General features: G+C 44.0%; 1 protein-coding gene across 3 annotated transcripts in view; it reads right to left on the bottom strand.

The window, feature by feature from the left end:
* Positions 1 to 16,338: 16,338 nt before the first annotated feature.
* Positions 16,339 to 22,474, bottom strand: part of Smap2 (small ArfGAP2) — a 43,329-nt gene continuing 37,193 nt past the window's right edge. For all 3 annotated transcript variants that reach the window (XM_005083829.4, XM_040756732.1, XM_040756733.1), the window contains 3 exons: positions 21,637 to 21,802; positions 20,692 to 21,008; positions 16,339 to 17,615 (listed from right to left, as the gene is read on the bottom strand). In XM_005083829.4, the coding sequence (XP_005083886.1) occupies positions 17,490 to 17,615; positions 20,692 to 21,008; positions 21,637 to 21,802 (609 nt within the window). In that variant the 3' untranslated portion in view covers positions 16,339 to 17,489. The remainder of the gene's footprint in view (positions 17,616 to 20,691; positions 21,009 to 21,636; positions 21,803 to 22,474) is intronic.

Below are 22,474 nucleotides of genomic sequence, written 5' to 3'. Positions count from 1 at the left end.
CCAGAAAGTTTATCCAAGTTAGAAACAGCTTTTACTTAGCTAGCTGGAAAATTGAACTTTCGTTATGTACTCACAGAAGGTGGGAGGAAGGATAACGAGTTGGGATGGATGTAGGAGATCCTCTTTACCTGACTAGGACCTCAAAGGCCCCTTAAAGAGGGGGCACGGGGGGGATTGAAGTAGAACAACACAGGGAGGAATCTCCGAGCTGCAAATTTTTTCCTGTCTTGGGCTGTGATCTTGGGTCAAGGACATCTCTGACTGCCCATTCATTGAGTTGAAGACAGTAGCACTTGGACTGCTAATGAATTTGAAGGAAAAAAAAAAAGACAGAAATCGGCAGTTGAGAGTTTATTAAACGCGCTGCTGTCCAACCACATCTGGTGGAGAAGGGATTGCAGGGCTGGAAGGGGGTGGAAGGTCTTTGGAGCCGGTAAAACCAGTTTTAGTTCTATCTCATGGGCCAGTTTGTGTGTGGTGCTGGCCATACCTAAGGGACCAGCTGGTTTCTATCTTACTAAGTAGTCTGTTTCACAGCAGTAGTTAGTTATCTCCTGGGCAGACACCATGTGCCATTCAGAGGTAGGCTCCGAATGCTAGTCATTGGTTTCCCAATGGTTGTTAGAGTGTGAGCACTTTTTATTCCATTTTTGGGCTTTTTATCTATTTATTTACTTATTGTCTCCAAAGTCACCTTACAAGAAAAATTAAATCTGTGTCTTCTTTAGCAGATAGCATTATAATTGTAGGCAGTTGTTGTTGGTACATGCCTTTAGTTCCAGCAGTAGGGAGGCAGAGGCAGGTGGATATCTGAATTCGAAGCCATCCTGGTCTACAGATCAAGTTCCAGGACAGGCTCCAAAGCAATACAGAAAAACCCTGTCTCAACCCCCCCCCAAAGAAAAAGAAAAGAAAAAAACATTATAATTGTAAGTACTTGGCTTCCTAAACATAAGCTTTCAGTTACAATGTCAAGTGAAGACTTAGAGATGACCAAGCTGTCGGTGTAATTTCATGTGATATTAGGGCACTTAGGCAGCCTGCCTGAGGCTCTTAATTCAACAACCCAGGTCCCAGGAGGGGCACAAAAACTAACATTTCTTTAGTATAAAGAAATAAAATATAACGTGGATTATTTTGGCAGATACCTGGAAATTTATTTGAAGGCTCATTGACATTTGTGTGTATGTGTGCGCATTCGTGTGTACACACATGCCAGAGTGTGTGTAAGTAACCTTATGAGAGTTTTCAATGCATGCTGTAACTCAGGTAACCACTGAAAGAACAGGAATGTGCAATTTCAAACTAGTAATGAGGAGAAAGGAAAGATAAAAGATATCCCATTGTGACTATCCTGAGAAGATCTATATGCAGTGGGGGCTGCTTCACTGAAGGCAGCTGAGAAGGTGCCCTCAGATGCGATGCTCTAAGTGCAACAGAGATCTGAAAGGAGTCAGGTCGTGGCTATCTATAGAAAGATTGCCCTAGCCAGGCAGTAGTGTGTGTCCCCACCCCCCCTTTAATCCCAGCACTTGGGAGGCAGAGGCAGGTGGATCTCTGAGTTCAAGACCAGTGTGGCTACAAAGTGAGTTCCAGGACAGCCAGGGCTACACAAAGAAACCCTGTCTCCAAAAACAAACAACAACAACAAAGAAAGACTGTCCCTGAGATGGGAGCACGTGTAGTTAGATGGAAGACTTCAGTATTATGTGAGGCAAACCATGCTAAAAACATTGTGACTATTCTGAAAGATATGGGGTGCCACTGAAAGGTTTGGAACTAAGAATCAGCATTATCCTACTTCTATTTGTATACATTTGTTTTTATTGTGTGTATGTGTTCATGTTCACACACGCGCACAATGCAGTCACAGCATGCATATGGAAGTCAGAGGGTAACTTGTGGGAATTGGTTCCCTCCTTTAACCACGTGAATTCTGGGACTCAAGCTCAGGTCACCAGGTTTAGCAGCAAGTGCCTTCACTCTCTCACCCATCTTTCTAGCCTCAAACTTCTGTTTTTAGCACAATCAGACCTCTGCTCTATGTAGTATAACCTGTGGTAGATGCAAGGGTGCAATAAATCAAGTGAGAAATAATAGCAAACCGTTTTTCGGTGACGGCAGCAGTGGTAATGAGTGAAAGTCTATTTTTAAGCTAAACTAAAACACTACCGTGTGAATCCACACTAGTGCACGTGTATGTAGAGGTCAGAGGTCAGCCTAAGGTGTCATTCCTCAGGTTTCATCCATGTTTTTTCTTAGGACAGGGTCTCCCAGTGAGCCATAGAAACAGGTCTGTCTCAGCCTCCTCCAGCCACTGAAATCAAACACAGGGCACCATTTGGGTTTGATTTTGTTTGTTTGAGGTTGGGGGTGGGGGTGGGTCTTACTATATAGCCATTGCTGACCTGAAACTTGATATACAGACCAGGATGACCTTGAACTCACCCAGATCTGCTTGTCTCTCTTCCCAAGTATTGGGATTAAAGGCCTGTGTTACTATGCTGGGCTGTGTGTAGCTTTTTTACATGTGTTCTGGGGAATCTATTTCATGTCTACACCATGTGTGCACAGCAAATTCTATACTGACTGAGCCCTATCCTTCAGATCAAAACACAATCTTAATAACTTGTACAGTTCATTATGTTAGCTATATCATATTGTTATGAGGCAGGTCATATAATATGTGATAGATTTTATGGTCCAAAATTCATTGTAAAATTTGACACCTGTTTGCACTAGTTTATTCTATCATAACAAAGCAAAGTCATATATTTACTTAAAACATCATTTCTAGAAATGGGCCAACTAACATTTTTATTAGACCTCTCCTATGTAAACAAAAGGTTAGAGTGAAAACTTTCATTACATTCCCTTCTAATTCACTAAAGACAATTTAAAGACAATCTGAGAAGTTAATCCTCAGATCCCTGACCTGCCAGAAATGTTCATTGGTCTAAAATGAAATGTGAAGACAAACTTGGGAGAAATTTATAAAACTGATTTAGGAAATATAGAAGGACACTCCTGACAAAAATTATAACCTATTTTTTGTATTTCAGATTTAGAAGTTTTAAATTACATTTTCAGAAGTTTATTTGAGGGACTGGAGAGATGGCTCAGAGGTTAAAGTTCAATTCCCAGCAACCACATGGTGACTCACAACCATCTGTAATGAGATCTAGTGCCCTCTTTTGCCATGCAGGGATACATGCAGACAGAATACTGTATACATAATAAATCTTAAAAAAAGATTTATTTGAGGGGTATGCACACACATGCCACAACTGTGCAAACGGTGTGTGTGTGTGTGGAAGTGAGATGATGGCTTCTGGAAGTTCGGTCTCTTTTTCTTCCTTATGGGTCCTGGGATCAAACTCAAGTCATCAGGCCTGGCAGTAGGCACCTCCTACTGAATGATTTCACTGGTCCTTAGTTGGGTTTTTTTGTTTGCTTGCTTGTTTTCAGTTTTAATCTTGCTACTTAGCCCAGGCTGGCCTTGAATTTATAACACTCCTCCTGTCTGTGTGTCTGAGTGCTGGGATTACAAACCTTTGCCATCACACCCAGCGGTCCATTTGGTGTATATGGTGAATTGATGCACACAATGTGTGTGGGTACACTTGCCCACACATGCATCTATGGAGGGGAGAAGTTAATGCTAGGTGCCTCCCTCTATTGCTCTACACCTGATTGGGACACAGCTTCTCCCCGAACCTAGAGCTCACCTCTTTGTCTGTACAGTGAACTCCTGGAACCTACCTGTCTTCACCTTCTCCCCAGCATTAGGGTTAGAGATGTTTCACTGCACCCAGGTTTCACTTGGATTCTGGGGATCCGAATCCAGATTCTTCTGCTTGTACTACATTTTTTTAAAGCATTGAAATGGTCTTTCTGAAACAAAGTAATTAGTGGTTGACTTTTTTTTTTACTCTGTTGTTTAGGGGAGGGCTGGTACATATGCCGTGGCACATGTATGGAGGTTGGGGATGATTTTGTGGAATCAGATCTGTCCTTTACATGAGTTCTTGGATTGAGCTCAGGGGTCCAGCTTGAGTGGCAGGTGCTTCACATGCTGAGTCATCTAGGGGGCCCTGGTTGACTGAAAATATTTTTAATTTTTATTTGTTTGTGCAGGGTGTGGGGGGTTGGGGGGTGATTTTTTAAGATATGTGGTAGGCTGGTCATGATGGTACAGACTTTTAATCTAAGCATTCAGGAGGCAGAGGCAGACAGGTCTCTGTAAGTTTCAGGCCAGTCTGGTCTACGTGGTGAGTTTCAGGGCAGCCAGGGCTATGTAGAGAGACCCTGTCTCAAAAAAAGAAAAACAAAAATAAAAAATAAATAAAAATTGGTGTGGTCATTCCCATGCGTTTGAAGCCCTTCTGAACCAGTTCACGCCAGCAATGAACTCTGGAGAGCATACAATGGAGCTGTTGCCCCAGAGCTCGAGACCCCAGAATCTGGACTACTTGGCAATAGCCTAGAAAGAGTTGGGGGCAGGGGGCTTGAGACAGGGTCTCCTTAGTTCTCTGATTAGGTTGGGTCAACCTGCCATTGAGACCTTAGGATTCTCCTGTCTCTGGAATTACAGGTATATACACTGCACCAGGTTTTTGGTTTTTGGTTTTTACAAGGGTTCTGGGAATTGAACACACAATTACTGTCTACTAATCTCAGATCAACTTCAACTATGTAAAAGTGTTGGTAGGGCCGGGCGTTGGTGGCGAACGCCTTTAATCCCAGCACTCAGGAGGCAGAGGCAAGTGGATCTCTGTGAGTTCGAGGCCAGCCTGGTCCACAAAGTGAGTTCCAGGACAGCCTTCCAAAGCTCGAAAAACCAAAAAAAAAAAAAAAAAAAAAAAGTGTTGGAAGTAGCCGGGCGGTAGTGGCGCACGCCTTTAATCCCAGCACTCGAGAGGCAGAGGCAGGCGGATCTCTGTGAGTTCGAGGCCAGGCTGGACCGACAGCCTCCAAAACAATACAGAGAAACCCTGTCTCGTAAAACCAAAAAAAAAAAAAAAGTGTTGGAAGTAAAGGAAAAGAAAAAAGTCTTCAGTGGGGAAAATGGGCAAAAGATATGATTAGACATGGCACAGAGGGAAAGTCAAATGCACAAGCAAAGAATGAGGTGCCTAAGGTGCACAGTGTACCTAAATTGGCTGTCACAAGGAGGAGTTAGAGAATGCCCCACACATCCCTAATACAGTGTGTACCAGCTGCTCTGCAAAATGGTGTATAATCTCCCTCTTTCTCCTCCTCTTCCTCCTCTTCCTCCTCCTCTTCCCTCCCTCCCTTCCTCCCTCCCTCCCTCCCTCCCTCCCTCCCTCCCTCCCTCTCTCTCTCTCTCTCTCTCTCTCTCTCTCTCTCTCTGTTTCCTCCTCCCCCAAAATTGTTTTTTTTTAAAGACAGGATTTCACTCTGTAGACCAGGTTGATCTTGAACACGAGACAGTCCTCTAGCCTCAACCTCCTGTTGATGGGATTATGGGCAAACATCACATACCTGACAATATCATGCAATCTTAAAGTAGATTTCATTAAAACTTTTTAATGAGAAAACTGGTCTCTACCACTTGGAAGGTGGAGGCAGGAGGATCTGGTCACAAAAGAAGTTTGAAGCAACCTGGGCTAAAGCCCTTTCTCAAAAAAAAAACAAATAAAAGAAAAAGTGACCTGTAGAAAAAAATTGTTTATTTGAACAATTGTAGTGACATATATCTGTAATCCCAGCACTCAAGAGGCCGAGGCAGGAGGATTGCAAGTTTGGAATCAGTTTGGGCCAAATAGAAAAAATGTGTTAAATTAAACCATATGAAGTTCCTGATATTTGACCAGTTTTGACATACAAAAGAGTAATTTTACATGATTCAGCCTAAAATTACCTCACTATCCATATATACATACAAATAGGCACACCAGGGAAAGTGCATTCGAACACACATGCACACAGACATACATGTCAGAACTATATATATATGAGCACATACTCATATTTACATAAAACATACGTATTAAGGAGAATGCATATTAGGTTGCTAATATGTACAAATTAAGCAAAGTAAATACAACACTCTCTGAAAGCAAGCTATGATCTCCTAAGGGTGTTTGAACTAGGAACTAAAACTGAATGATGTTTCAGCTTGCTGTTTCATTTTAATAAACGAATTCAAAAGACAATAATTTATCTCCTATAAGTAGGAAAGCATTTCAGATCTAAAACATTGTAGCCAAGAAATTCAGCTTTTTAACAAAAGAACCTAACAACTGATGTATCTATAATAACCTTTTTTCAGCAAGGACCCTGGACCTGCTTCTCCGTTTTAAGAGGCTTCTGCAGGTAGAAGAAACTGACTTTCACAGATGCTCTGGTGTAGTACCAGGCCCCACGCTGCGAGGCACAAGTCATCGTGCTACCTGCTTCCTGTGTAATGGCCTCTGCATGCTCATCACACTTCTCCTCCCTGTTTCTTAACTGCATATTGTTTTGACATAATTCAGAAAAGAAGTTTAAATGTCTATAGGAAGGATCTTTATCATGTTAGAAATGATTAAAACATTTTAATGTTAAAAAGTACATTTAAAAAAATTAGCCAGGCCGGGAGTTGGTGGTGCACCCCTTTAATCCCAGCACTCAGGAGGCAGAGGCAGGCGGATCTCTGTGATTTCAAGATCAGCCTGGTCCACAACAGCGAGTTCCAGGACAGGCTCCAAAGCTACACAGAGAAATACTGTCTAAAAAAAAAGTACATTAAAAAATAACTTAAAAATAAAGTTAAAATAGTCTCTCTTTTAGGTTAAGTGATCCATTTGAAAATTTGTAATTCAGGGGCTAATGAGTTGTCCCAAGGATGAGTGAACAAACATGGAGGCAGAACACCCACGCACAAAAAGCTTTTTAAAATAAAAAATAAAGTTTGTAGAGTCCCTTCTTAGCAAGGCCGTGGCTAGATCTAGGTCTGGTCTAGCCACACCACTAGAAGGAAAAGAATGTTGTGACTGAAAGTCCATCTCCTGCCACTCATGATAACAGAGGCCTATAACCCCAGCAGGGAGACAGAAAGCTTAAGGACAGCTTGGGCCTCATTGTAAGATGGTTTCGAAGAAAGAAAGAAAAAAGAGAAGGCGGAGGGATGAAGCATCTAATGACGTCACACACACAACTACCTAAGAATAATAACCCTTTTCTCACAGTCTTCATTCCTTGTCTCATTTCCTCCACTTCCCTCTGGTGTTTCCTGAGTCTCACGAATAAGCGACTTGTGTGCCCTTCTTTGTCTCGGGGGCTGCTTCTGAGATAACCCAGGTCAGTCCCCGAATGTGTGAACAATGAGCTGGAAGTCACCCTCTCCTGTGAAGTGAGCCATCGTGTCTAACCAGTCTCACTACCCTCCCCACACAATAGTGTCCTTGAAATCTGTATTTAATGGGCCTGCGATAGGCGGCACATCCTGGAAAGACAACTCACCAAGCTACCCACGGAACAATTTGTATTTTAGACACCGGACGACCTCAGCATTTGAAAGGATAAGCTCCTAACAGTTAACATCATCCGTTAGAGTCACGGTTACACTGCTTCTGAGATTCTGCTTCCAGTGAATTTGCTTGGTTTATTTTTACTTATTTTTGAGACAAGATCTTCCCATTGAGCCTGCGACAACCTCAAACTCACAGCAACCCTCCTGCCTCAGACTCAAGTGCTGGCATTTCAGGCAAGCCTAGTTTCTATTCAGCTTATAGGTATCTTTCCATCCCCTGAAGACTCCACAGTCATTATGGGAGCCTTTTCTCTTTAAAGGAGCGGTGTCACTAGCACATGGGGGGTAAGCAGGATTATCCCTCCTCATCTTCTCTAGACAGCAGTTTTATTCATGGATATAAATCTACGGACAAGGTGAATGGGAAAGGAGAAAAGCAAGTTTTTGGAAACTGGCAAACGGAGGTGGATGCTAGATAGATTCGTGTTCTGAAAAGGCTGAAACCCTACGCAAGCGTCAAGAAGAGGCAGAAGGAGCCATCTTCGCTAGAGACAGATCGCCTGGGATATACTGAACGTGGGGAGTGAAAGCGATGGCAGCAGCAGAATTCTCATGAGGCACTGTTGAAGTAGCACCGATTCCCAGCCTCCCTGTGCTCTGTAGAAAGATGGCAGTCCTCTTTGTCTTCCCAGGAGGCGGAGATGTCATCTCAGAGGGGACTCACAACTAATGGACACCAGACACTGAGGAGGACTGGTTTTGCTCTGAACATGCAGATTGGATGGGGTAAGGATAAATGAAACCATACACAAAGAACTTAAGACTCCAAGGCTCCTTCCCAGAATGTCCCATCTGGTCTACATTCCATAGGTATATCTGAAAAAACCCTCTCCAGTGAGTCCAGCATGCCTGAGGGAAAAGATCTAAAGATACCGACAAGACGCCACTCAGGAACTTGAAGATCTGTCAGGGAGGCTGAAGGTCCTGTTGGGTGAGGCCTTCTTAGGCAAACCTTTCATTACCTGGGCTCCATACTGTCTCACCAGATAACTGGACAAGGGAATCACAAACACCCAGGAATTAGAATTCACTTTGTACAGTCACTCCCTTTGGAGAAGGCAAGGAGTGAGAGGCACATGAGCACCAGCAGGGCTGTAAATTCCCCTGTCTGAACAGCAGCCTGGCCTTAGCTGAGTCGGCTAAGAATCTGCCCACTAGCTCAGGCCCAGCAGCCAAATGCAAGGCTTCGTTTCTATCTCTAATGTCTGTCTCCAAGGCTGGGGAAATTTTAGCTATATGGATGAAGTGGGACTTTAGCCATTTGCCATTTATTTGGTACCCTATTCCCAATTATACATCCCCAAAGATCTTGGTATCCATTCTGGTTACCATGGGTTTCAGGCAGATATCATTGTTAAAGGCAACTATTGGGAATTTCACAACTCGGTTGAAAATAGGAAATAAATTTCGTCAACATTATTTTTTAATTTAATGTGCACACATGTCTGCCTGTGTTTCACATGCAAATAGAGGTCAGAAGAGGGGGCTGAACCCTCTGGAACTGGAGTTACAGTTTCAAGTCACCCTATGGATGCTGGGAACTAAATTCGGGTCCTCTACAAGAGCAGTAAGTAAGTGCTCTTAACCACTGAGGCATCTGGACACCGCCTCCTTAGCATTCTTGATCTATAGAGGGATGACTACTAAAAGGTGTTTAAAAATGTGGGTCTCACATAGCCTAGAATATGAGCAATATACACGATGCAATATATAGCCAACGAAGGTCTTGAACTTTGAATCCCCTGCCCAACCTCTTGATTATAGTGCTGGAATTATAGGTGTGCACCACCATGACCAGATTATGAAGTGCTGGGGATTGAACCCAGGGCTTCAGGCATGTTAGGCAAACACTCTATCAACTGAGCCATCCCTCTTCCTTTTCTTTCTTTGAAACCATCTTACTATGAGGCCCAGGCTGTCCTTAAACTCTGTCTCCCTTCTGGGATTATAGGCCTTTGCTGCTACAATGCCTGGCGGAAAATGGACTTTTGGGCACATCTTCTAGTAGTAGTGGCTACAAACCTAGGGCTGTGGCCTTGCTAGCACTTTTTACAGCTAAGTGGGATTCAAGACTTTAGTAAACAAAATGTCTTTGGTTCTGACCAGCGGCAGGTGACAGAAGGAACGATAAATAATTCACCCCATGTTTTTTCCTCAATATCTTTTTCTGTATATACAAAACAATGTCTGTCATTTGAGCTTTCAGGGCAAGCCAATATTAATGTTGAGCCTTGTCTATTAAAAATACTCCCACTTGGAGGGAGAAAAGAGAAGGGAGAAATGCTGTAATTATATTATAATATATATTTTTTAAACTTTCCAGGTAAGGCTGGAGAGATTGCTGGATTTGATTCCCAGCACCCATCTTATTTATGTATTTTTTTCTGGTATTTTTTTTCTTATTTACGTCTTTAACTACTATTTTTAACTCCAGCCCCAGAGGTACTGTTAACCTCCATGGTACCACATATAATGCACACAGACACATATACAAACAAAACACCTATACAAAAAAATAAATTTTATTTTTTAAAATAGGCCCAGCTACTAGATCAAGTTAGTACATTAAAGCACAAATCTTCAGTAGGTGTGTCCATGTGAATAACTATCACCAGGCTGAGGATACATGTTTCTCCTGTTAGTGAACAGCCTCAGTATTTTGTATAAATTCCTCACCATTTCCCCCACAATGGCAGAACAGTCCTCCTTCAAGTCTCAAGTCTTAGTTTCCAGTTTCCCTTTCCCCTTTAGACACATCTTGTTTGTTTTGTGTGTGCGTGTGTTTGTGTGTGGCATACATGTGAGGGTTAGAGGACAGTTAGTAGGAGTAGATTGTGTCCCTCCACCATGTGAGTCCTGTGGGTTGGACACAGGTCATCAGGTTGGGCAGCAAGTGCCTTAATTCACTGAACCATCTCACCAGCCCAACTTCCAGTTTCTCAAACAGTTAAAAAAAAAGTTAAAATCCAGGGATGGAAAATGGATTTAGTGGTTAGGAGCACTTGTTATTCTTGCAAAGGATGCAGATTTGATTCCTTGCACCCACATGGAGGCTCACCACCCCCCTCATACACTAGGCACCCACTTGGTGCACAGATGTACATGAATTTTAAAAAAACACTCATACACATAAAATAATAAAAATTAATCTTTTTTTTTTTTGCTTTTCGAGACAGGGCTTTTCTGTGTTACAGCTCTGGCTGTAGACCAGGCTGGCCTCAAACTCACAGAGCTCCTCCTGCCTCTGCTTCCCAAGTGCTGGGATTAAAGGTGTGCACCACCATGCCCAGCTAAAATTTTTAAATTTTTATTTATTTATTATGTATACAGTGTTCTGCCTGCATGTGTCCCTGCAGGCCAGAAGAGGACAACAGATCTCATTACAGATGGGTGTGAGTCACCATGTGGTTGCTGGGAATTGAATTCAGGACCTCTGAAAGAGTTGCTAGTGCTCTTAACCTCTAAGACATCTCTCCAGCCCTAATTTTTTTTTTCAAGACAGGATTTCTCTGTATTGTTTTGGAGGCTGTCCTGGAACTCACTCTGTAGACCAGGCTGGCATCGAACTCACAGAGATTCTCCTGCCTCTGCCTCCCAAGTGCCGGGATTAAAGGCGTGTGCCACCAACACCTGGCCCTAATTTTTTTTTAATAGAAATTCCTAGCAAAAATTAACTGAGTCCTTCAAAAAGTGAGCGTACTAGAGCAGAAAATTAGAGGCACTATTCCAAACTAAACAAGCAAACAGGTATCATAACAAAATGCAGCTCATAAACTCAGGGTCGGGTTCTGATTTAAAAGGAAAAGCAACCGTGTGCTGTGCAGTCACAGCACTCAGGAGGCTGAAGCAGGAGGATTTCAAGTTCAAGGCCAGCTTGGGCTTCATAGCAAGACCTGGTCTCAAACAAACAGGTCCCAGAACAACACAAGATATTTTTGCAATAACCTGTAGCAACTGAGAACAGGTTGACCTTAGGTGGCATGAAAATACCTTTAATTTGCACAGGATATCATTATTAGGAGGCATATACTCAAATATCTAGGGGTACAACACACTTTCAGATAACACAGTGAAAAACGTGTTCAACATTAAGTTTGTGAGCTCCCCTCAATTAGTTACATGTAACCATGCTCCAATAAGATAATTTCCATTCTCTTTAGTAATTTATTGCACGAATATAGCATGATTTAGTTATCCATTTTCTGTTGATGGTTATTTAGATTGTTTATAGTTTGAGGAGATTATGAATAATGCTGTCCTGAACACTTTTCTGCTTCTAATGTTCAAAAACAGGCATTTCCATTTATATAAATCTAGGGGCAGAATTGTTGCCTGCTAGTAATCTTAATAGCAAACACTAAAGCGTTCTTCCAAGAACTTGGATCAGTTTACATCCCCACCTGTTCTGGTTGCTCCACATTCTTTCTAACTCTTGGAAATGTATTCTTTCTCTTAGTCATTATGGCGCATGTACACACACACACAGAGACATATATGTTTGAGACAGGGTCTCACTATGTAGTCCTGGCATGTATGGAACTATTTAAAAAGGACTAGCTTTGAATTCATACATTTCCTTGCCTCTTCCTCCCTAGTGTTTGGATTATACAGACTTGTGCTCTACTTAGCCATACCTTGCTGTAGCTTTTGTTTCTACTTCCCCAACTTCTAGTAAGGTTGAACATTTTTTCATATGGATATGCTAGTAATTTGGTTATCCCCTTAAAGTGCCCATGCAGGTAGGTGTGTGTGTGTGTGTGTGTTTCTCTCTTTTTCTGGTACTGGGGATGGAACCACCCAGGCTCTCATGAATGCGAAGTAAGCACTCTGTAACTAAGCTATATCCCCATCCTTCTGGCCTTGAACTCACTCTGCAGCTAAAACAGGCCCTGAGCATGTAATCCTCCTGCCTCAACCTCTGGAGTAGCTGCAATTAAAGGCCTATGACACCAGACTTGCTTATCTTTTTCCTGTTTGGGATGATTTCTTCACATATTCAGTGCTTTTATCATGTTTGGAACATTTTTTCCTGTGTTGTGGCAAGTCATTCATTCATTCATACATACATATATAATCACACATATATATTTCTTGTTTGTTTATTGAGAGAAACTACTCCTTAGAAGCCTGGAGGAAGGAGCATGGCATGCTCTAGCTAAGCCACCAGTAAGGTTGAGAAACTTGGAAACCTAGTGGCCTACCACTGTTGAGGTCCAGCTTCTTCATGTCAAGGACACCAGGGTCTTTGAGGCAGAGTCTCAGTATATATAGCACTGGCTGTCCTGGAACTTGTTCTGTAGACCAGGCTGGCAGAAATCCATCCGCCTCTGCCTCCTGAGTGCTGGGATTAAAGGCATGCACCACCACTGCCCAGCACCAAAAAAAAAAAAAAAAAAAAAAAAAAAAAATCTGACCTCGTTTGTTCCTGAGAGTGAGGCAGACAGCTACTTTGCTTCTTCTTCTTTGGTTTGGAAGTCATACTCTATTTCATATAAACAACACTTGAAATCCACTATGTTCATTTAACTTAGCACAGCCTGATTTGGTTTTTCGAGACAGGGTTTCTCTGTATTGTTTTGGAGGCTGTCCTGGAACTCGATCTGTAGACCAGGCTGGCATTGAACTCACAGAGATCGCCTGCCTCTGCTTCCCGAGTGCTGTGATTAAAGGCATGTGCCACCATTGCCCGGCTCTGATTCTCTACTTTTAAACTTATTTCAGTTAATCTTCAGCCCTACCATCCCTATGAAGATGCTGGTACATGCTGTCAGATGTCGAATTACATAGTCCCTTCCCATCTTCATCTGCACTGAGCTTCCCTGCCCACTTGGCATCTGTGACCTCTCAACTGGTCCCTAAGGTGCCCTTGTTTCCCAGGATGCTCTGATTCTACATCTCCATCCTCACCCCATCTTCTCTCCTTGGGTGCTTTCTCTTCAAGCCCTACTCAAAATGAATTTTCCCCAAGGTTCTTTTCCTAGCCCACACTTCTCCTTTCACTAATTCATTGTTTCTGAACCATCCACTCACTGCATGGGACTAACTCTCAAGTTACTATCTCCAGTCCAACCCTCTTCTTCGAACCTCAGACTCGAACCCAATTTCCAGTTGTCCAGCCAAACCTGGAGACATGACAGGCAGCCCAAATCCTGCAAGCCTATCTGCATCTTCCATCAATTCTTGGCATGCCCCAGGAACTCAGATTGCTATGACCTTCCAGCTGTACCTCTTGCTGTGTTTTTCTGGTTCCTTTTCCCAAGTGGTAGTCTATGGATATTAGATATTTTAGAAAAAATGGATTCTACAGTAAAGTTAGGCTGCTAAGTGCTGGAAAGCTATGAAAAACTTGTTTCCACGGGAGATACTCTGTGGCTATTAGATTCTAGATACACAATGTGTATTCTAGATACACATGAAGTGTGCAATCTTTCCCAAGATTATTTTAGATTTCTACAGGACACTGGGTATTATCTCGGGTGCCTCCTCAGGCATGAACTGATGCCCTGAACCAGTCCATTCTTCCCTAACCCATGAACTGCTGCCCTGAACCAGTCCATTCTTCCCTAACCCATGAACTGCTGCCCTGAACCAGTCCTTTCTTCCCTAACCCATGAACTGCTGCCCTGAACCAGTCCTTTCTTCCCTAACCCATGAACTGCTGCCCTGAACCAGTCCTTTCTTCCCTAACCCATGAACTGCTGCCCTGAACCAGTCCTTTCTTCCCTAACCCATGAACTGCTGCCCTGAACCAGTCCTTTCTTCCCTAACCCATGAACAGCTGCCCTGAACCAGTCCATTCTTCCCTAGCCCATGAACTGCTGCCCTGAACCAGTCCTTTCTTCCCTAACCCATGAACTGCTGCCCTGAACCAGTCCTTTCTTCCCTAACCCATGAACTGCTGCCCTGAACCAGTCCTTTCTTCCCTAACCCATGAACTGCTGCCCTGAACCAGTCCATTCTTCCCTAACCCATGCCAGGGCCCTAGCGTGGCTCTGCCATCGTTCTGGCCCACGGCTCTCTCATCTTGCTTCCTTAGACAAGCTATCCACAGTGGTACCTCAAAGCTATCCACCTGTTTAGACCTCAAATGGGAAAATGAAGCTATTGTTCACTTGGGTGCTTCCTGTGACCTGGTCAACTCCATCTGTCTCATCTCATACCACAGACCTACTTATGCCTCAGAACTCTCCACCTGCTCGTCTCTCTCCAAATAGTCTTTGTTGGAACATTCCTTCCCTTTCCTCTACCCACTGGCTAACTGCTACCTCTCTAAGATTTAGCTCAGATGTTACTATTCTCCAACCCCAGCTCATAATCCATCATCAGTAATTATAAATGTATTATGCGAAGCTTAAGAACAGGACAAGGCCAATTTCTTACTCTTTTTCTTTGTTTTACAAGACAGGGTTTCTCTGTGTAGCTCCGGCTGTCCTGGAACTCACTTTATAGACCAGACTGGCCTCAAACTCAGAGATCCGCCTGCCTCTGCCTCTTGGAGTGATGGGATTAAACGCGTACACCACCACTGCCTGGCTAATTTCTTTTTTTCTTAAATCCTAAACCCAGTGGTTTCCAAAGCTTAGCTTTCTTCTCTTGATGTGACCTCCAAGATAATCCATCTGATGACTCCAAACTCATGCCTCCAGCCAGCTCATTTCTAGTAAACACATTTGCTTTATTTTATTCTTCTAGATCTCCACCACACTGGTGGCTTATTCAGGTCGGTTAAAATAGAATCCCTCTGATACCCTCCATCCAAATCCCCACGCTTACTATCTTCTTCCCTTAATACTCATTGAGGTTAATTTGATTGCCCATCTTTCCTACTGAACTAGAGTAGTTACTTACTGTGCTGTCTCTAGTGCTTCAGACAGTGTCTGGCACAATGTCTACACAGTAAATACGTGCTGGATAAATTAATGTCTTACATGTCTGGCACATAATTCTAACTGACATTTGAATGATTGCCAACTGCCCTATATTGTGTTAAATGCACCACAGGAATTACTTTGTCTCAAGGCTACAATTAGCTTCATTTTATACTGAGACTCTTAGGAATAGTAGTTTGCTGGAATTCCGGTTAAAAAGGACATGGGTATCAGTGGCCTCACTGTACGTGGCTATCGTGCTACTCGCCTACTTACATGGGTAACACTCAACCATGTGCCACAATGAAAGGATGGTGAAGGCGGGAGGTGGAGCAGGAAGGGAGTCAAATAGAGGAGGACATGTACTGCAGACCCAGCGCTGTCCTTTGCATTTTGCCCTCCCCACCCTAGCCAAGCAGAGCATCATCCCTATTTCATGATGGACAAGTCAAGTTCCTCCTGGTTTTCACTGCTTAGAGGGCTGGGTCACCTTTAACCAGGCAACCAAATGGAGCTACTGCTCCCTTGCTAGGGAGGAGTTTCAGTTACCTATTTACTCATCCAGGTACAGGGAAAGAACAAAATGCTCACAGATCAGTCTTGGAATCTACTATGGGCTCTGCCAAGGAAGGATCGATGCCTGGTAACTGTATTCCTTCTCTAGGTCTCAGCTTTTCCACTATGGGGAAAACACTCCAAAGTGTAACGTTCCACAACCCGTATAGTGCAGAGTCCCAGACCCTTCTGCTCACTGCTCCAGATGCCACTGCAGAAAGCTCTCCTTTCTATCTTCTGGACTGGCCTGGCCCTTGGCAAACCAAGAACAGAATTCTTTAAAATGCAAGTGAAGATGACAGATGCTCTTGGAAAGCAAAAATCCTGTGTGTATCTTACTGTCTTCCAAGAGTGACACAGTGACAGCCGAGCAAAATGGTCCTTCCCTGCAATATTTATTAAGGAATTTACACATACATACACAGGAGAAAGGCAACCAGGCGCTGTGGTTCCCACACATGAGATCTTTGAAGCAAAGTTTTCTTGTTTGAGTTTTCAAGTGGGGTGAACAACGGCCGAGAGAAAGCTGTCCAGGCTCTCTGCCTCTTACACCTGGGAAAGTTGTGCGAACAGCACTCAGACACAAGGGCATCAGAGATGGTGGATGGGAAACGGGAAAGGAGGAGGGAGCTATCCATGAGATGGCAAGTTTTAAACTCTAAGATAACCTGGCAACAGTTTTAGGCTGTTGAGAAATTAATTCCTCTCTGTTGTAAACCTAGAACTATATAAAATCAAAACACCTAGAGCAGATGGGGAGGTGGTGGGTGGGATCCACACATCCACACACACAAGCAGGACACAGGCTAAGCTCTACATTTCCTCATCGGGGCTGGTCTTTCAGCCCCAGGGCCGGATCCTGCTCCAGGCAGGCAGAAGGCGGGCAACGGGTGTGTGGGACCTTCATGGAATCTTTGGTGCTAATAAAGGCTGACGGAAGCAGCGAGTCCTGAAGCTCTGAGTCAAGCGGAGTGATGTTTTTGCTCATCCTCACAGGAAGGGGCTTGCTTCATTCCAGGACCAACCTGACCCAAGGCCAAGGAATATCTGGCTGCAGAGCTTCCTTCGTCCCACAAAGCTGGGAACAATGCCTCCCTCTTCAAGCAAAACTGCCAACACTTAGAAACAGCTTAAAACAAGTAAAGGACTGCCTCATGTTCCCTCTGCCAAGCACTCAGTCTCTACAGACCTTTCCGGGGCCTGAGAGGAGGTTCAACCTCAAGGCAAGGTACTGAGCAGTTCATGTACCCTCTTCTGCCAATAATTTCTAAGGTGCCGGTGCCGGGAGAGGGTAGGGTGTGGGTGGGAAGAAAATCAGGACAGTCGGGATGTGACCAACACAAAGCAACAGAGAGGTCTGTGAGCTGGGGAAGGGGCTGGGTTGGACAGAATGTCAAATCCCAGATGACTTATGTGCAACTTCTAAACCAAACAGAGAGAGGTAGGATAAAGAGGAGGAGAGGGCTGGGAAAGAAGAGAAAAGGGAAAGCAAGGGCTGAGGAGAGCGGCAGCTATACAGGCGCTTTGCTTTATTTCCACATCTGAGGACTGAGAGTCTGATTGGCTGCCTGGCCATTTCCACTGCCCATTGACTGTCCATAGTTCATCATGCCGTTGGCTCCGTAGAAGTTCATCCCAGCCATCTGCTGGGTCATCTGAAAAGGACAGAGATTTTCGTTCGGATCAGGCCTTGGGCACTTAGCCAGTTAGTACACTGAGCAGGGGAGGGGTCCTGCTGTGGGAGGGGAAGGAGGAGTCAGCAGAAGAGCCCCTCCAGTGGGCTTCTCTCCTCCTCTCCTCCTGTTGGGGCCTATGTCAGCTGGGCATAGCCTGCTCTGAAGAGTCTAAGACAGGCCCCTGCTGCAGTGCTCCACCTCATCCCCAGCAGAGGGCACTAATGCCAGGATCGGCTTGTGTATGTCTGCCTGGACAAGCAGGGTGATGGGAGCCTCCTACTGGATGGACAAAAGAAGAAAAGGGAATCAACCTAAGTGGGTGTCATCTATGACACCCAGAGAAGCTGGGAGAAGAGTCACTGGAATGTAGCCTGGGTGGGGCAGTCTCATCTTTACTGAGAGAGTCTCCTCTTTTCTGACACAGGGTCTTATTGTGTAGCACTGACTGGCCTGGAACTCACTATGCAGATCAGACTGGCCTCAGAATCGCAATGATTATTCAGCCTCTGCCTCTGCCCCACAAGTACTAGGATTATGATCATGCGCTGGGCCAGTAGGGACTTCTTTGTAATTAGATTAAAAGACAGACTGAAATTTACTGGATAAACTCTTTTTCTTCCATCAGCTTTTTCAAAAAACTTCAGTTTTCCTAAAAATTGAAAATGACAGAAAACTGGAAGAACAATGCAACAAAATCCGTATTTTGTCTTTAAATTCACTAGTTGTTACAATTTTCGCCTGATTTTTTTTGTGTGTACACATACATACATATATATGTATACAAAACCTTTAAGATAATTTTGAGGCACAGGTATTATACTACTGCACCCTCTGGAGGTAAGGAAGCATCTCATGAGGACACTTTCTCAGAACCACACCCCAGCACACCCAAGAAATGTCACGCTGCTACAATTGCCCATACTGCCTCACTGTCTCAACTCCTTCCTAACTATAGCCTAAAGTCTGACATCAGCCTGGGTGTTCATTTCTGTTTAATGTGTGACTGACAGACTTGTGTGGGGAGTGATACACAGAGGCGGCCTCAGCCCAGAGAATTTTCTTGTTCTTTGGTGCACTACTTTAATCCCAGCACTTGGGAAGCAGAGGTAGGAGGATTGCTGTGAGTTTGAAGCTAGCCTGGTCTACAGATCGAGTTCTAGAACAACCAGGGCTACACAGAGAAATCCTGTCTCGGAAAACAAACACACAAACTAAAAGGATCCTTCTTTTACACTATAATTTTATTTCTAGACTGTTCATTTGTTTTGCTTTACAGTTTAATATATCAGCCCTGTCCTATGAGCTTATTTTTATTCCTTATCTACAAACACATATGCTACCCTTTCTTTGTCTGCTTTCTATATTACATAGATCTATTTGGTTTATGTATGAGTGTTTTGCCTGTGTCTTTGAAAGTGTACCATGAGTGTGCCTGGTGCCTGTGGAGGCCAGCAGAGGGCATCAGTTCCCCTAAACTGGAGTTACAGACAGTTGGGAGCTGCCAAGTGGGTTCTGTGGAAAAGCAGCCAGTACTCAAAGTAGCTGCTGAGCCACTCTGGTTCCTTCACTCCTTTGCTTCGTTTTTAGCTTGTGCATGTGTGTCTGTGGGGATGTGCACATGGACACTACTCCTTTTTCATGTCTAGTGTCCTCTCACTTGTTTCACGCCTTTTGTTATCAGATATATTTTCCAGCTGAATCCATTCACCTTATTTTAGTCTATTTCTGAGATTATTTTTGCTTTTTCTTCAATTTGCCCTGAATGTGGTGAACTTCCATTTTACAATTTGCAGTTTTCACAGTTCTCCTGACTCAGCTGCCTGAGTTCTGGGAATTCAGGTTTCAGCTGTCATGCCTGGCTTCAAGCAGTTTTTCTTATTTGCAAATGTTTGTTTAAGGGGACTTCATTCAGGATGGTGAACTGTGTAACATATTTTTCTGCTTTGTGATTGGGGGATGGGTTCATTACAGGCAATTCTTCTACTTTAAAAATGAGTTCTTTGGGTGGTTCACACAACCTGTTTTGATCATATTTATCCCTCACCCCAACACTTCCCAAATTCACCCAACTTCTTCTTTTTTAATCCTTCAAGATCAATTTGTGCTAACCAAATATTCTCAGATATACGGTCTTCTACTGGAGAGTGCTCAGTTTACCAGGGCAACACTCTTAGGGAAAGTTCTCTCCTTACCCCCAGCTCCATGCCATATCTCCATGGCGTGGTGTGGGATCATGCGCTCTGACTTTTGTTTTCTACTTTCGCCAGCTACCACGTTCTGTTTACTTTGTAGCACCTCATTCTTCTGAGGCAGTGATAATGCAAACAGATATGAGGGTTTTGGGGACATTACTAGACTGGAGTTCCAGAGCGCCCTCTCCTGTTAGTGGAATGACTACACAGATGAATGGATGGTGTGCCTTCTGATTTGTAAGTCTTTATCTATTCCATTCCTCACTTCTTTTTTTCCCATCACCTCCAGACTTTCTGAGACTTTCTTCTTCCTATGTCACGCCCGCCTCCCTACACACAATGTATTTCCAACTTACCAACCTAGATGCTCGTGTGTTTCACTCCTATGTCTGTGAGGCCCTAGGTAATGAGCTCTACTCTGCCGTGCCTTTGGCTTGTTCTGAGTATTCCTCCACCAGGATGGGCTTTCTCCTTCTGCCTTTGCCATCTCTAGGCTTCTGCTCCCTCTCCTCTTTTGCATAGTCTCTTCTCTGGCTCCGTGGGATTCGGGTGCTCCTAACCTTAATGTCATGCCATGTGTCATGTACTAGTGCTTTTGCTTGTGCCCCTTGCTTGTCTACAGAGGTTTGTTTGTTTTTAGAAGGTGTGGAGAGACTCAGACAGTATATGGGTCTTGTTCTCTAGGAACTCAGGAACCCTCAAAAAGTCTGACTTCAGCCAGGCCTTCTAGGGAAATAAAACGAGGTGTATCTCTGGCATTAACTTGTCCATATGGAAAGGATTTGGGGGATAAAGAAGTGGCACCAGGTGGGACACCAAGGAAAGCTCTCAAGTCCCATCCCAGGTACAGTGAGGCGGCTTACCTGAGTAAGGTTCCACTGTAGCTGCTGAGCTGGCTGAACCCCATACACAGTCTGGGGCATAGCTGCCATGCTTGCCATGTAGCCGGCCTGTTGAGTGGTCATCATCCCGTTTGGCACACCCATCATGGAAGCCTGCATGCCCCCCATATAGCCTGCAGGCATGGCCATGGGGGCAACCATTCCAGAGGCTCCTGGTTGAGCTACCATGCCTACTGGTGGGGGCATCATGCTCCCCATGATACTGTTAGGTGGTGTAACCCCAGGGAAACTGGGGTAAGCTGTGGGATATGCCATCTGAGCAGGAGCCATGAACATTGCTGCCAAGAAAACACACATAAGGGTCTGTTAAAGAGTAAAAGATACAAAAAAAAAAAAAAAGAGTAAAAGATACTAAGTCAGCTCAGATACTCTCCAGCTACTCCTTTCCCAGAAGGTCTCCAATTACTCAACTTGGAACCCTGTTCTCCACAGCAAAGTGGCAGGGTGAATTCTCTACAAGTCTCCCTGCGATGACACTGGGCCTTGCTCTGATCTCATCATTCCTTTTTCTGGGGCAGACCCTCTCCCTCATCACCTTGGACCCGGTCCCTGCTGTACTCTCTCCACTACTCCTCCTTCCATTTTCACATCATATGTGTCAATAGAGACGGCCCCTTTCATGGACCCCTTTCTAGTTTCTTGGACTCTAGTCTCAATTACTCTCATACGGCTTCTAGCACGCAGTTTTTGCACATGTTTACTTATGTGAGAGCAAAATTAAACATGTGGTACATATATTTCTAAACTTGAGTTATCTCAATATATTTTTTCTAGTTCTATCCACTGTTTACAAATTTCATTTTTCTTTATGGCTGAATAAAATTCTAATACAACATATAATTCTTACATGTTTATTCTTAGTCTTTCCCTAGAGCACCTCTGTCTCTGTGACTTCACAGACTTTACCTTGGGCAGGCATCTGAGGCGTCTGGGATCCATACAGTGAGAGGATGGAGTCCTTGGAGAGCTGTTTCTTGCCTGTTTCTTCCGATTTGCTCCCTGGCTCAGGGAACAGGTTCAGGTTCTCAGGGACAGAACCAGCACTCCCTGCAGTCGGCATGGAACCCACAGCCTAGGGCACAGAGGACATTGGGGAAATCAATCAGCATGGAACCCACAGTCCAGGGCAGTGAGAAAACCAGTGGGTATGGAACCCACAGCCTTGGGCACAGAGGACAGTGGGGAAATCAGTCAACATGGAACCCACAGCCTAGGGCACAGAGGACAGTGGGCAATTGGTTGGCATGGAACCTATAGCCTTAGGGCATAGAGGGCAGCAGGACAATCAGAATGGTTGCCTGTGTAAGAACCCTTACAGCTTTTGATACTTCTATCATTTCTGATTAGAATTAATAGCTCATGTATAGTTGTGACAGCTCACACCTATAATCCCAGAATTTAGGAGGCTCAGGCAGAAGGCTGGCAGAGAGTTTGAGGCTACCTGGGCTACACAGTGAATTCTAGGTCAGGTTGGACAGTGTTGCTAAAGTGTGAGGCAATGGGGATAAGCAGGTAGAGAAAGAAGAAATGAATTTATGGCTTATGTTTAGTCAGCATTGTCCTGAAAATTTCACCATAAAAAAACTTGACAAACCCTGTAAGTTAAACTTGGGTACAAGCCTTTGTTCTTCAATAAAACAATATGACTTGATAATAAATAAATAAAAACAATCCCAAAACAATGCAACACAGAAAGCTGAGTTTAGTTCAGTATACAGGTTGGAGATAGCGCAGTGCCAGTGTT

The sequence above is a fragment of the Mesocricetus auratus genome, unplaced genomic scaffold (assembly GCF_017639785.1).
Source record: "Mesocricetus auratus isolate SY011 unplaced genomic scaffold, BCM_Maur_2.0 Super-Scaffold_100014, whole genome shotgun sequence".
NCBI lineage: Eukaryota > Metazoa > Chordata > Mammalia > Rodentia > Cricetidae > Mesocricetus > Mesocricetus auratus.
This window is presented reverse-complemented; position numbering and strand designations above follow the sequence as displayed.